The sequence below is a fragment of the Coregonus clupeaformis genome, unplaced genomic scaffold (assembly GCF_020615455.1).
Source record: "Coregonus clupeaformis isolate EN_2021a unplaced genomic scaffold, ASM2061545v1 scaf1557, whole genome shotgun sequence".
NCBI lineage: Eukaryota > Metazoa > Chordata > Actinopteri > Salmoniformes > Salmonidae > Coregonus > Coregonus clupeaformis.
In genome coordinates, this window is record NW_025535011.1 from 73355 (window position 1) to 86648 (window position 13294).

Consider the following 13294-nt stretch of genomic DNA (forward strand, 5'->3'; position numbering starts at 1 on the left):
CAAAAACCCTTACCTTAACCATTTTAAATGTCAAGTTCAATGGGGTAGGGAGTCGGAGGGACCCCAGATAGCACGGACCGAATCACAACCGGTTTCCACTAGATAGTACATCCACAAAGTGTAAAACGGCTATATCGTTAAAAACCTTTTATGTTTGGTCTTAATTTAAGGTTAGGGTTAGGTATAAGGTTAGCAGTGTGGTTTAGGTTAGGGTTTGGTTTAAAATAAAATTTTAAGAAGGTAAATTGTCGAAATGGACGGGGATTACGATGTTGTGGATTTGGTAACTAGTGACGACCGCTCAACGATCACAACACTTCGATCAGTAAAGTGTAGTAGTGGATTTACACTCCAGTCCAGTTGATGGCGGTAATGCACCTTTTGGTTGTCAACCGCCATTTAAAAACCACAGAAGAAGAAGAAGCAGAAGACGAAGAAGAATTACTTTGAGCAATCCGACGGAGAGGATGTAATTTAATGTTTTTGGAGCTCAACATTGACAAAATTGCTCATTTGAAGCCGAATTGATTATTGCAAGGCAGAAAGTTAGTCTTTGGTGGCGTGCATGTCTGGAAAAAGCGTATGAGACACTGATAGCATTGCACAGACAGCCGGCGGGGAAGAATGGCTGGAAGTGTTGCGTTAGCTGTTATCTAGCTAACGTTAGCACTAGCCAACTGACTAGCTAGCTAAATCGTCACATTCACTGCGCAGGAACTCATTGCCTTGGGATTTATTAGGACTGGAAATATAGCTAGCAAGATAGTCACTTCAATTATTACAGTCGTCTTGCAACATTTAATGCGTGGAAACGCTCGAGCATCACTGGTGCTTTTTTTGTGGATACAGGAAGAACTTTCCAATCCACACGACCATCGCGTCAAACCTGTAGTTCACGAACATGATCAAATTCAAATACCGTATCAATGCATGAAATCAAGATGAACAGGAAGAAGGACAAGGGATTTGAGAGCCCGCGGCCTTTTAAATTATAAGTATTTTCTATTACCTTTGGCTTAGTTAGCTGTGCACACACGTTTGTCCGTAAGTTATTACTTGGCACATTATATAATACTGTAGCTAAGTTATATCTCAATGTGTTAACCTGTTATATGTCATGTTTTATTCCTTCACGACTCACCAGGTTGTCTGCATCAACAACATCAACTTCCAAAGAAAGTCTGTGATTGTAAGTATATCGTAGTAAATATACTCAATAACTATAGTTCCCCCGCAAGTACCTCAATAAAATGCTGTTTCTCATCACCATCACTTTGGTTACATCTCGGTTGTTGAATCTGTAGAACCTAGCAGTAGGCTAAATCCCGGTTGTATCTGTAGAACCTAGGCGAATGTCTAAGAACCAAACATATTTCTACTAAGAGACATTGAAAACAAATTGGCCATGTAGAACCACAGTCTAGTTTCTCATCCTTGTCAACTGACACACCCCTCTATTTGACAGGGCTATGTGGAGCTGACCATCTTTCCAACTGTGGTCAACCTGAACCGGATCAAGCTCAACAGCAAGCAGTGCAGGATCTACAGAGTCAGAGTCAACGACCTAGAAGCACCATTCATTTACAATGACCCTACTCTAGAGGTCTGCCACCATGAGTCCAAGCAGTAAGTGTTGTCCTCATACACACATGGTCTAGTATTCATGTGTTGAACTTGGGAGGTCATAACTCACGTGAAGGAAACAGAAAACAGCAGTACATCTTATCCTCCAATGCTCTCCTTGCTTCTTTCTGATGTTTTCAGAAGAAGCAATGACTTAAGATATGTGGTTGTTTTATCTACCTTAGTTGAATGCACAGTAAGATAGATGCTTTGGATAAGAGTGTCTGCTAAATTACCTAAATGTATGTAAAGTCGAGGGAAGAGGACAGGAGGAATCAAGGAGAAGACTTGAGATTCACCCCTGTATTACACAGCTACTTGCAGTAACTTTTCACCTCTTCCTCTCTCTGCCCTGTCCCTTGCAGGAGGAACCTGAACTATTTCTCCAGTGCCTACACAGCAGCAGTCAGTGCTGTGGACCCAGACGCAGGACACGGGGAGCTGGTCATCAAAGTGCCCTCTGAGCTGTGGAAGCAAGGAGACGGTAATACAGAACTTCATCTTGTTCAAGTGAAATGTTGTCTCTAAATTGGGGTTCGTCTACATTATGACCTTCGGTGAATGACTGTAAGCATTTCACTGTAATGTCTGCACCTGTTGTATTCGGCGCATGTGACCAATAAAATTTGATTTGATTTGATTTGACTGACCTCTGTTTCATCTGACAGTGGTTCTTGGGTCTGTAGTTTGAATATAAAGGCATATTCTGATCCCAGATCTGTTTATATGGCACAAACACACCTGGGACCAGGCTAATGTTCTGCAATGCTCTTACCTTAATGCATAGCATCGGAAGCTTAAAGTATTGTTTGTGTACAATTTAACTTACTGCCCTCTAATAATTGACTGTTTCTGTTTCTTGTCTCCAGAGATGAATGTGCTGAAAGTGTACATAGAGTTCTCTCTAGACCAGCCTAAAGGAGGCCTTCACTTTGTGGTGCCTGATGTAGAGGGGAGCATGGCTGAGAGAGGAGCACACGTCTTCTCCTTCGGATACCAGAACTCCACAAGGTGAGGAGGGAGACATTGATGGATGTCATATTGAGGCTTTTATTCGCTGTGCTGTCTAGGCTGGCCTAGTCTCTCTCTCCTGCTCTCTCCTCTCTCTCTCTCTCTCTCTCTCTCTCTCTCTCTCTCTCTCTCTCTCTCTCTCTCTCTCTCTCCTGCTCTCTCTCTCTTCTCTCTCTCTCCTGCTTTCATTCCCTCTCATTCACTTTCATATAATACGATCAGATATGTTGTCACAAGCCTCATCCCTCCTTGCTACTTGACTACCTACACTGTTGTCCACCTGTCTTCCTCTCCCAGGTTCTGGTTCCCCTGTGTGGACTCGTACTCTGAGCTGTGCACCTGGAAGCTGGAGTTCACAGTGGATGCCTCTATGGTGGCTGTGTCCTGTGGGGACTTGGTAGAGACCGTCTACACCCACGACATGAGGAAGAAGACCTTCCACTACGTCCTCCCTATCCCCACCGCGGCCCCCAACATCTCACTGTCTGTCGGCCCCTTTGAGATCCTGGTTGACCCCTACATGCATGAGGTACTGTGTGTGGAAAAGCATTGCATAGAAATCCAGCATTACCAATCACAACGTGTTCTGAAAGGATAATGTATTTAGTAGAAGCCCATAGAGTAGTGTGCTCTGAAAGGAGAATGTATTTAGTAGAAGCCCATAGAGTAGTGTGTTCTGTAAGGAGAATGTATTTAGTAGGATCCCATAGAGTAGTGTGTTCTGAAAGGAGAATGTATTTAGTAGAAGCCCATATAGTAGTGTGTTCTGAAAGGAGAATGTATTTAGTAGAAGCCCATAGGGTAGTGTGTTCTGTAAGGAGAATGTATTTAGTAGAAGCCCATAGAGTAGTGTGCTCTGTAAGGAGAATGTATTTAGTAGAAGCCCATAGAGTAGTGTGTTCTGTAAGGAGAATGTATTGTAGTAGGAGGCCCATAGAGTAGTGTGTTCTGAAAGGAGAATGTATTTAGTAGAAGCCCATAGAGTAGTGTGTTCTGAAAGGGAGAATGTATTTAGTAGAAGCCCATAGAGTAGTGTGTTCTGAAAGGAGAATGTATTTAGTAGGAGCCCATAGAGTAGTGTGTTCTGAAAGGAGAATGTATTTAGTAGAAGCCCATAGAGTAGTGTGTTCTGAAAGGAGAATGTATTTAGTAGAAGCCCATAGAGTAGTGTGCTCTGAAAGGAGAATGTATTTAGTAGAAGCCCATAGAGTAGTGTGCTCTGTAAGGAGAATGTATTTAGTAGAAGCCCATAGAGTAGTGTGCTCTGTAGGAGAATGTATTAGTGAAGCCCATAGAGTAGTGTGCTCTGTAAAGGGAGAATGTATTTAGTAGAAGCCCATAGAGTAGTGTGCTCTGTAAGGAGAATGTATTTAGTAGAAGCCCATAGGAGTAGTGTGCTCTGTAAGGAGAATGTATTTAGTAGAAGCCCATAGGGTAGTGTGTTCTGTAAGGAGAATGTATTTAGTAGAAGCCCATAGAGTAGTGTGTTCTGTAAGGAGAATGTATTTAGTAGAAGCCCATAGAGTAGTGTGTTCTGTAAGGAGAATGTATTTAGTAGAAGCCCATAGAGTAGTGTGTTCTGTAAGGAGAATGTATTTAGTAGAAGCCCATAGAGGAGTGTGTTCTGTAGGAGAATGTATTTAGTAAGAAGCCCATAGAGTAGTGTGTTCTGTAAAGGAGAATGTATTTAGTAGAAGCCCCATAGAGTAGTGTGTTCTGTAAGGAGAATGTATTTAGTAGAAGCCCATAGAGAGTAGTGTGTTCTGAAAGTGATAATTAGTAGCTTCATAGAGTAGTGTGCTCTGGAAAGGAGAATGTATTTAGTAGAAGCCCATAGAGTAGTGTGTTCTGTAAGGAGAATGTATTTAGTAGAAGCCCATAGAGTAGTGTGTGCTCTGTAAGGAGAATGTATTTAGTAGAAGCCCATAGAGTAAATGTTCTGAAAGGGAGAATGTATTTAGTAGAAGCCCATAGAGTAGTGTGCTCTGTAAGGAGAATCGTATTTAGTACCATAGAGTAGTGTGTTCTGAAAGGAGAATGTATTTAGTAGAAGCCCATAGAGTAGTGTGTGTTTCTGAAAGGAGAATGTATTTAGTAAAAGCCCATAGGTAGTGTGTTCTGAAAGGAGAATGTATTTAGTAGAAGCCCATAGAGTAGTGTGTTCTGAAAGGAGAATGTATTTAGTAAAGCCCATAGAGTAGTGTGTTCTGTAAGGAGAATGTATTTAGTAGGAGCCCATAGAGTAGTGTGTTCTGTAAGGAGAATGTATTTAGTAGAAGCCCATAGAGTAGTGTGCTCTGTAAGGAGAATGTATTTAGTAGAAGCCCATAGAGTAGTGTGCTCTGTAAGGAGAATGTATTTAGTAGAAGCCCATAGAGTAGTGTGTTCTGTAAGGAGAATGTATTTAGTAGGAGCCCATAGAGTAGTGTGTTCTGAAAGGAGAATGTATTTAGTAGAAGCCCATAGAGTAGTGTGTTCTGAAAGGAGAATGTATTTAGTAGAAGCCCATAGAGTAGTGTGTTCTGAAAGGAGAATGTATTTAGTAGAAGCCCATAGAGTAGTGTGCTCTGTAAGGAGAATGTATTTAGTAGAAGCCCATAGAGTAGTGTGCTCTGTAAGGAGAATGTATTTAGTAGAAGCCCATAGAGTAGTGTGCTCTGTAAGGAGAATGTATTTAGTAGAAGCCCATAGAGTAGTGTGCTCTGTAAGGAGAATGTATTTAGTAGAAGCCCATAGGGTAGTGTGTTCTGTAAGGAGAATGTATTTAGTAGAAGCCCATAGGGTAGTGTGTTCTGTAAGGAGAATGTATTTAGTAGAAGCCCATAGAGTAGTGTGTTCTGTAAGGAGAATGTATTTAGTAGAAGCCCATAGAGTAGTGTGTTCTGTAAGGAGAATGTATTTAGTAGAAGCCCATAGAGTAGTGTGTTCTGTAAGGAGAATGTATTTAGTAGAAGCCCATAGAGTAGTGTGTTCTGTAAGGAGAATGTATTTAGTAGAAGCCCATAGAGTAGTGTGTTCTGTAAGGAGAATGTATTTAGTAGAAGCCCATAGAGTAGTGTGTTCTGAAAGGAGAATGTATTTAGTAGAAGCCCATAGAGTAGTGTGTTCTGTAAGGAGAATGTATTTAGTAGAAGCCCATAAGTAGTGTTCTGAAAGGAGAATGTATTTAGTGAAGCCCATAGAGTAGTGTGTTCTGAAAGGAGAATGTATTTAGTAGAAGCCCATAGGGTAGTGTGTTCTGTAAGGAGAATGTATTTAGTAGAAGCCCATAGAGTAGTGTGTTCTGAAAGGAGAATGTATTTAGTAGAAGCCCATAGAGTAGTGTGTGTTCTGAAAGGAGAATGTATTTAGTAGAAGCCCATAGGGTAGTGTGTTCTGTAAGGAGAATGTATTTAGTAGAAGCCCATAGAGTAGTGTGCTCTGTAAGGAGAATGTATTTAGTAGAAGCCCATAGAGTAGTGTGCTCTGTAAGGAGAATGTATTTAGTAAAAGCCCATAGAGTAGTGTGTTCTGAAAGGAGAATGTATTTAGTAGAAGCCAAGAGTAGTAGAGAGGAGAATGTATTTAGTGGAGAAGCCCATGGAGAGTAGTGTGCTCTGTAAGGAGAATGTATTTAGTAGAAGCCCATAGAGTAGTGTGCTCTGTAAGGAGAATGTATTTAGTGAAGCCCATAGAGTAGTGTGTTCTGTAAGGAGAATGTATTTAGTAGAAGCCCATAGAGTAGTGTGCTCTGTAAGGAGAATGTATTTAGTAGAAGCCCATAGAGTAGTGTGCTCTGAAAGGAGAATGTATTTATGTAGAAGCCCATAGAGTAGTGTGTTCTGTAAGGAGAATGTATTTAGTAGAAGCCCATAGAGTAGTGTGTTCTGAAAGGAGAATGTATTTAGTAGAAGCCCATAGAGTAGTGTGTTCTGGAAGGAGAATGTATTTAGTAGAAGCCCATAGAGAGTGTGTTCTGTGAAAGGAGAATGTATTTAGTAAAAGCCCATAGAGTAGTGTGTTCTGAAAGGAGAATGTATTTAGTAGAAGCCCATAGAGTAGTGTGTTCTGTAAGGAGAATGTATTTAGTAGAAGCCCATAGAGTAGTGTGTTCTGAAAGGAGAATGTATTTAGTAGAAGCCCATAGAGTAGTGTGCTCTGTAAGGAGAATGTATTTAGTAGAAGCCCATAGAGTAGTGTGTTCTGTAAGGAGAATGTATTTAGTAGAAGCCCATAGAGTAGTGTGCTCTGTAAGGAGAATGTATTTAGTAAAAGCCCATAGAGTAGTGTGTTCTGAAAGGAGAATGTATTTAGTAAAAGCCCATAGGGTAGTGTGTTCTGAAAGGAGAATGTATTTAGTAGAAGCCCATAGAGTAGTGTGTTCTGTAAGGAGAATGTATTTAGTAGGATCCCATAGAGTAGTGTGTTCTGAAAGGAGAATGTATTTAGTAGAAGCCCATATAGTAGTGTGTTCTGAAAGGAGAATGTATTTAGTAGAAGCCCATAGGGTAGTGTGTTCTGTAAGGAGAATGTATTTAGTAGAAGCCCATAGAGTAGTGTGCTCTGTAAGGAGAATGTATTTAGTAGAAGCCCATAGAGTAGTGTGCTCTGTAAGGAGAATGTATTTAGTAGAAGCCCATAGAGTAGTGTGTTCTGAAAGGAGAATGTATTTAGTAGAAGCCCATAGAGTAGTGTGTTCTGTAAGGAGAATGTATTTAGTAGAAGCCCATAGAGTAGTGTGCTCTGTAAGGAGAATGTATTTAGTAGAAGCCCATAGAGTAGTGTGCTCTGTAAGGAGAATGTATTTAGTAGAAGCCCATAGAGTAGTGTGCTCTGTAAGGAGAATGTATTTAGTAGAAGCCCATTGGGTAGTGTGTTCTGTAAGGAGAATGTATTTAGTAGAAGACCCATGAGTAGTGTGTTCTGTAAGGAGAATGTATTTAGTAGAAGCCCATAGAGTAGTGTGTTCTGTAAGGAGAATGTATTTAGTAGAAGCCCATAGAGTAGTGTGTTCTGTAAGGAGAATGTATTTAGTAGAAGCCCATAGAGTAGTGTGTTCTGTAAGGAGAATGTATTTAGTAGAAGCCCATAGAGTAGTGTGCTCTGTAAGGAGAATGTATTTAGTAGAAGCCCATAGAGTAGTGTGTTCTGAAAGGAGAATGTATTTAGTAGAAGCCCATAGAGTAGTGTGCTCTGTAAGGAGAATGTATTTAGTAGAAGCCCATAGAGTAGTGTGCTCTGTAAGGAGAATGTATTTAGTAGAAGCCCATAGAGTAGTGTGCTCTGTAAGGAGAATGTATTTAGTAGAAGCCCATAGAGTAGTGTGCTCTGTAAGGAGAATGTATTTAGTAGAAGCCCATAGAGTAGTGTGTTCTGTAAGGAGAATGTATTTAGTAGAAGCCCATAGGGTAGTGTGTGTCTGTAAGGAGAATGTATTTAGTAGAAGCCCATAGAGTAGTGTGCTCTGAAAGGAGAATGTATTTAGTAGAAGCCCATAGAGTAGTGTGTTCTGTAAGGAGAATGTATTTAGTAGAAGCCCATAGGGTAGTGTGTTCTGTAAGGAGAATGTATTTAGTAGAAGCCCATAGAGTAGTGTGCTCTGTAAGGAGAATGTATTTAGTAGAAGCCCATAGAGTAGTGTGTTCTGTAAAGGAGAATGTATTTAGTAGAAGCCCATAGAGTAGTGTGCTCTGTAAGGAGAATGTATTTAGTAGAAGCCCATAGAGTAGTGTGTTCTGTAAGGAGAATGTATTTAGTAGAAGCCCATAGAGTAGTGTGTTCTGAAAGGAGAATGTATTTAGTAGAAGCCCATAGAGTAGTGTGCTCTGAAAGGAGAATGTATTTAGTAGAAGCCCATAGAGTAGTGTGCTCTGAAAGGAGAATGTATTTAGTAAAAGCCCATAGAGTAGTGTGCTCTGAAAGGAGAATGTATTTAGTAAAAGCCCATAGAGTAGTGTGTTCTGAAAGGAGAATGTATTTAGTAAAAGCCCATAGAGTAGTGTGCTCTGAAAGGAGAATGTATTTAGTAGAAGCCCATAGGGTAGTGTGTTCTGTAAGGAGAATGTATTTAGTAGAAGCCCATAGAGTAGTGTGTTCTGAAAGGAGAATGTATTTAGTAAAAGCCCATAGAGTAGTGTGTTCTGAAAGGAGAATGTATTTAGTAGAAGCCCATAGAGTAGTGTGCTCTGTAAGGAGAATGTATTTAGTAGAAGCCCATAGAGTAGTGTGTTCTGAAAGGAGAATGTATTTAGTAGAAGCCCATAGAGCAGTGTGTTCTGAAAGGAGAATGTATTTAGTAGAAGCCCATAGAGTAGTGTGTTCTGTAAGGAGAATGTATTTAGTAGAAGCCCATAGAGTAGTGTGCTCTGTAAGGAGAATGTATTTAGTAGAAGCCCATAGAGTAGTGTGTTCTGAAAGGAGAATGTATTTAGTAGAAGCCCATAGGGTAGTGTGTTCTGAAAGGAGAATGTATTTAGTAGAAGCCCATAGGGTAGTGTGCTCTGTAAGGAGAATGTATTTAGTAGAAGCCCATAGAGTAGTGTGTTCTGTAAGGAGAATGTATTTAGTAGAAGCCCATAGAGTAGTGTGTTCTGAAAGGAGAATGTATTTAGTAGAAGCCCATAGAGTAGTGTGCTCTGTAAGGAGAATGTATTTAGTAGAAGCCCATAGAGTAGTGTGTTCTGAAAGGAGAATGTATTTAGTAGAAGCCCATAGAGTAGTGTGCTCTGAAAGGAGAATGTATTTAGTAGAAGCCCATAGAGTAGTGTGTTCTGAAAGGAGAATGTATTTAGTAGAAGCCCATAGGGTAGTGTGCTCTGTAAGGAGAATGTATTTAGTAGAAGCCCATAGAGTAGTGTGTTCTGAAATGAGAATGTATTTAGTAGAAGCCCATAGAGTAGTGTGTTCTGAAAGGAGAATGTATTTAGTAGAAGCCCATAGAGTAGTGTGCTCTGTAAGGAGAATGTATTTAGTAAAAGCCCATAGAGTAGTGTGTTCTGAAAGGAGAATGTATTTAGTAGAAGCCCATAGAGTAGTGTGCTCTGTAAGGAGAATGTATTTAGTAAAAGCCCATAGAGTAGTGTGTTCTGAAAGGAGAATGTATTTAGTAGAAGCCCATAGAGTAGTGTGCTCTGAAAGGAGAATGTATTTAGTAGAAGCCCATAGAGTAGTGTGCTCTGTAAGGAGAATGTATTTAGTAGAAGCCCATAGAGTAGTGTGCTCTGTAAGGAGAATGTATTTAGTAGAAGCCCATAGAGTAGTGTGTTCTGTAAGGAGAATGTATTTAGTAGGAGCCCATAGAGTAGTGTGTTCTGAAAGGAGAATGTATTTAGTAGAAGCCCATAGAGTAGTGTGTTCTGAAAGGAGAATGTGTTTAGTAGAAGCCCATAGAGTAGTGTGTTCTGAAAGGAGAATGTATTTAGTAGAAGCCCATAGAGTAGTGTGCTCTGAAAGGAGAATGTATTTAGTAGAAGCCCATAGAGTAGTGTGCTCTGTAAGGAGAATGTATTTAGTAGAAGCCCATAGAGTAGTGTGCTCTGTAAGGAGAATGTATTTAGTAGAAGCCCATAGAGTAGTGTGCTCTGTAAGGAGAATGTATTTAGTAGAAGCCCATTGGGTAGTGTGTTCTGTAAGGAGAATGTATTTAGTAGAAGCCCATAGGGTAGTGTGTTCTGTAAGGAGAATGTATTTAGTAGAAAGCCCATAGAGTAGTGTGTTCTGTAAGGAGAATGTATTTAGTAGAAGCCCATAGAGTAGTGTGCTCTGTAAGGAGAATGTATTTAGTAGAAGCCCATAGAGTAGTGTGTTCTGAAAGGAGAATGTATTTAGTAGAAGCCCATAGAGCAGTGTGTTCTGAAAGGAGAATGTATTTAGTAGAAGCCCATAGAGTAGTGTGTTCTGTAAGGAGAATGTATTTAGTAGAAGCCCATAGAGTAGTGTGCTCTGTAAGGAGAATGTATTTAGTAAAAGCCCATAGAGTAGTGTGTTCTGAAAGGAGAATGTATTTAGTAAAAGCCCATAGGGTAGTGTGTTCTGAAAGGAGAATGTATTTAGTAAAAGCCCATAGGGTAGTGTGCTCTGTAAGGAGAATGTATTTAGTAAAAGCCCATAGAGTAGTGTGCTCTGTAAGGAGAATGTATTTAGTAAAAGCCCATAGAGTAGTGTGTTCTGAAAGGAGAATGTATTTAGTAGAAGCCCATAGAGTAGTGTGCTCTGTAAGGAGAATGTATTTAGTAGAAGCCCATAGAGTAGTGTGTTCTGTAAGGAGAATGTATTTAGTAGAAGCCCATAGAGTAGTGTGTTCTGTAAGGAGAATGTATTTAGTAGAAGCCCATAGAGTAGTGTGTTCTGAAAGGAGAATGTATTTAGTAGAAGCCCATAGAGTAGTGTGCTCTGTAAGGAGAATGTATTTAGTAGAAGCCCATAGAGTAGTGTGCTCTGAAAGGAGAATGTATTTAGTAGAAGCCCATAGAGTAGTGTGTTCTGAAAGGAGAATGTATTTAGTAGAAGCCCATAGAGTAGTGTGCTCTGTAAGGAGAATGTATTTAGTAGAAGCCCATAGAGTAGTGTGTTCTGAAAGGAGAATGTATTTAGTAGAAGCCCATAGAGTAGTGTGTTCTGAAAGGAGAATGTATTTAGTAGAAGCCCATAGAGTAGTGTGTTCTGTAAGGAGAATGTATTTAGTAGAAGCCCATAGAGTAGTGTGTTCTGTAAGGAGAATGTATTTAGTAGAAGCCCATAGAGTAGTGTGTTCTGTAAGGAGAATGTATTTAGTAGAAGCCCATAGGGTAGGGGTTGTTAAACTTATTCAGCCTGGGACCCAAATTAGAAATTCAGTGTTTTCCTGGGACCCAAGCTTATGAAAATATGCAACTATACGTAAATATTGGTACATTCCATTGCCTTTTATCTTTTGTCTGGCCCATTCACCCTCTGAATGGCACATACAATTGTCTCAAGGTTTAAAAATCATTTTTTTACCTGTCTCCTCCCCTTCATCTACACTGATTTTGAAGTGGATTGAACAAGTGACGTCAATAAGGGATCGTAGCTTTCACCTGGATTCACCTGGTCAGTCTGTCATGGAAAGAGCAGGTGTCCCTAATGTTTTGTCCACTCGGTGTATATTTAAGCAGGTTTCCTTTCCACCTACGACCACTAGGTGGAGAATGACTGTTATTGTGCTCTCTGGATGTTGAAGCAGCTTCAAGGATGTGTGAATCAGTCTCAAGAACCCAGTGTGCTATGTTGACATATTGTCGAAGAACCATCTTCTTCAAATATACTTTTGATAGAATAGAATACAACAGAATAATTGTATTTTTCCCCAAAGGGAACTTATGTACTGTTGCTGTACTGACACTTTTTAAATTTAGTTGTATTTTTATTTTCCCAGGTGACCCACTTCTGTTTGCCCCAGCTCCTGCCCCTGTTGAAACACTCCATGTCGTACCTGCATGAGATCTTTGAGTTCTACGAGGAGATCCTGACCTGTCGATACCCCTACTCCTGCTTCAAGACTGTGTTTGTGGACGAGGCCTACGTCCAGGTGTCTTCGTACGCTTCTATGAGCATCTTCAGGTGGCTACTGTCTGGCTTGTCTAGTCCTAATACCGTTATTTTGTGGCTTTGCACATTTTAGTTGAGAACAATGTTTCACAACATTTAAATATCACATTGTATTGTGGAAACTTATTGCTGTTTGTTTTAACATTTCCATTTTCCATACGTTTGTCATGGAAAATACCTAAATTGGTAGGTCAATTAAATTCAGATTTATTACGTTAACATTGATGCTGTTTAGATAAGACATGCATCTCAGGAGATTTTCCAGTTTCCCTCGGAGACAAAGAACAGCTCTCCTCATCCATTCATTTCTCTCTTACAGTTTTCATAATGCTGACTTGTTTTGGCACAAGTCAAACTTTACCTCTCTCCCTTACCTCTCACTCTCTCTTACTCTCCCCTCTCTCTCCCCTCTCTCCCCTCTTTCTCTTTACTCCCCCCTCTCTCTTCCCTCTCTCTCTTTACTCTCCCCGCTCTCTCTCCCCGCTCTCTCTCCCCGCTCTCTCTCTCCCCTCTCTCTCCCCTCTCTCTCCCCTCTCTCTCTCCCCTCTCTCTCTCCCCTCTCTCTCCCCTCTCTCTCTTTACTCTCTCCCCTCTCTCCCCCCTCTCTCTCCCCTCTCTCTCTTTACTCTCCCCGCTCTCTCTCCCCTCTCTCTCTTTACTCTCCCCCCTCTCTCTCCCCTCTCTCTCCCCTCTCTCTCTCCCCTCTCTCCGCCCATTCTCTCTCTTCCTCTCTCTCCTCAGTACTAATCTGCTGCACAGTGCCATGATCATAGACCAGACCCCCCTGACCAGACGGTGTTTAGCTCAGGCCCTGGCACAGCAGTTCTTTGGCTGCTTCATCTCCAGGATGTCATGGTGAGCAGCGCACTGAGTAATACCAAACAGAATATAGTGGAGTGGTGGAGAGGTCTACAGAGACCACACACACACTCACACTCACACTCACACTCACACACATTCACACACACACATTCACACACATTCACACACAGACGTCAAACGTGAAAATCACTCCTGGTTCAACCTTGGAGGTTGTCAGTGGTTTAGAGATTGTCAGTGGTTTGGATGTTGTCGGTGGTTTGGAGCTTGTCGATGGTATTTTGATTTGTTGTTT

At 40.9% G+C, this 13294-nt stretch overlaps 1 protein-coding gene across 1 annotated transcript in view; it reads left to right on the top strand.

Moving 5' to 3' along the window:
• The first annotated feature begins 430 nt into the window (after window positions 1-430).
• Window positions 431-13294, top strand: part of LOC121542747 (transcription initiation factor TFIID subunit 2) — a 41278-nt gene continuing 28414 nt past the window's right edge. The window contains exons 1-8 of the mRNA XM_045218416.1: window positions 431-991; window positions 1135-1189; window positions 1466-1626; window positions 1989-2107; window positions 2493-2634; window positions 2932-3163; window positions 12008-12192; window positions 12922-13035. Coding sequence (XP_045074351.1) covers window positions 927-991; window positions 1135-1189; window positions 1466-1626; window positions 1989-2107; window positions 2493-2634; window positions 2932-3163; window positions 12008-12192; window positions 12922-13035 — 1073 coding nt within the window. The 5' untranslated portion in view covers window positions 431-926. The remainder of the gene's footprint in view (window positions 992-1134; window positions 1190-1465; window positions 1627-1988; window positions 2108-2492; window positions 2635-2931; window positions 3164-12007; window positions 12193-12921; window positions 13036-13294) is intronic.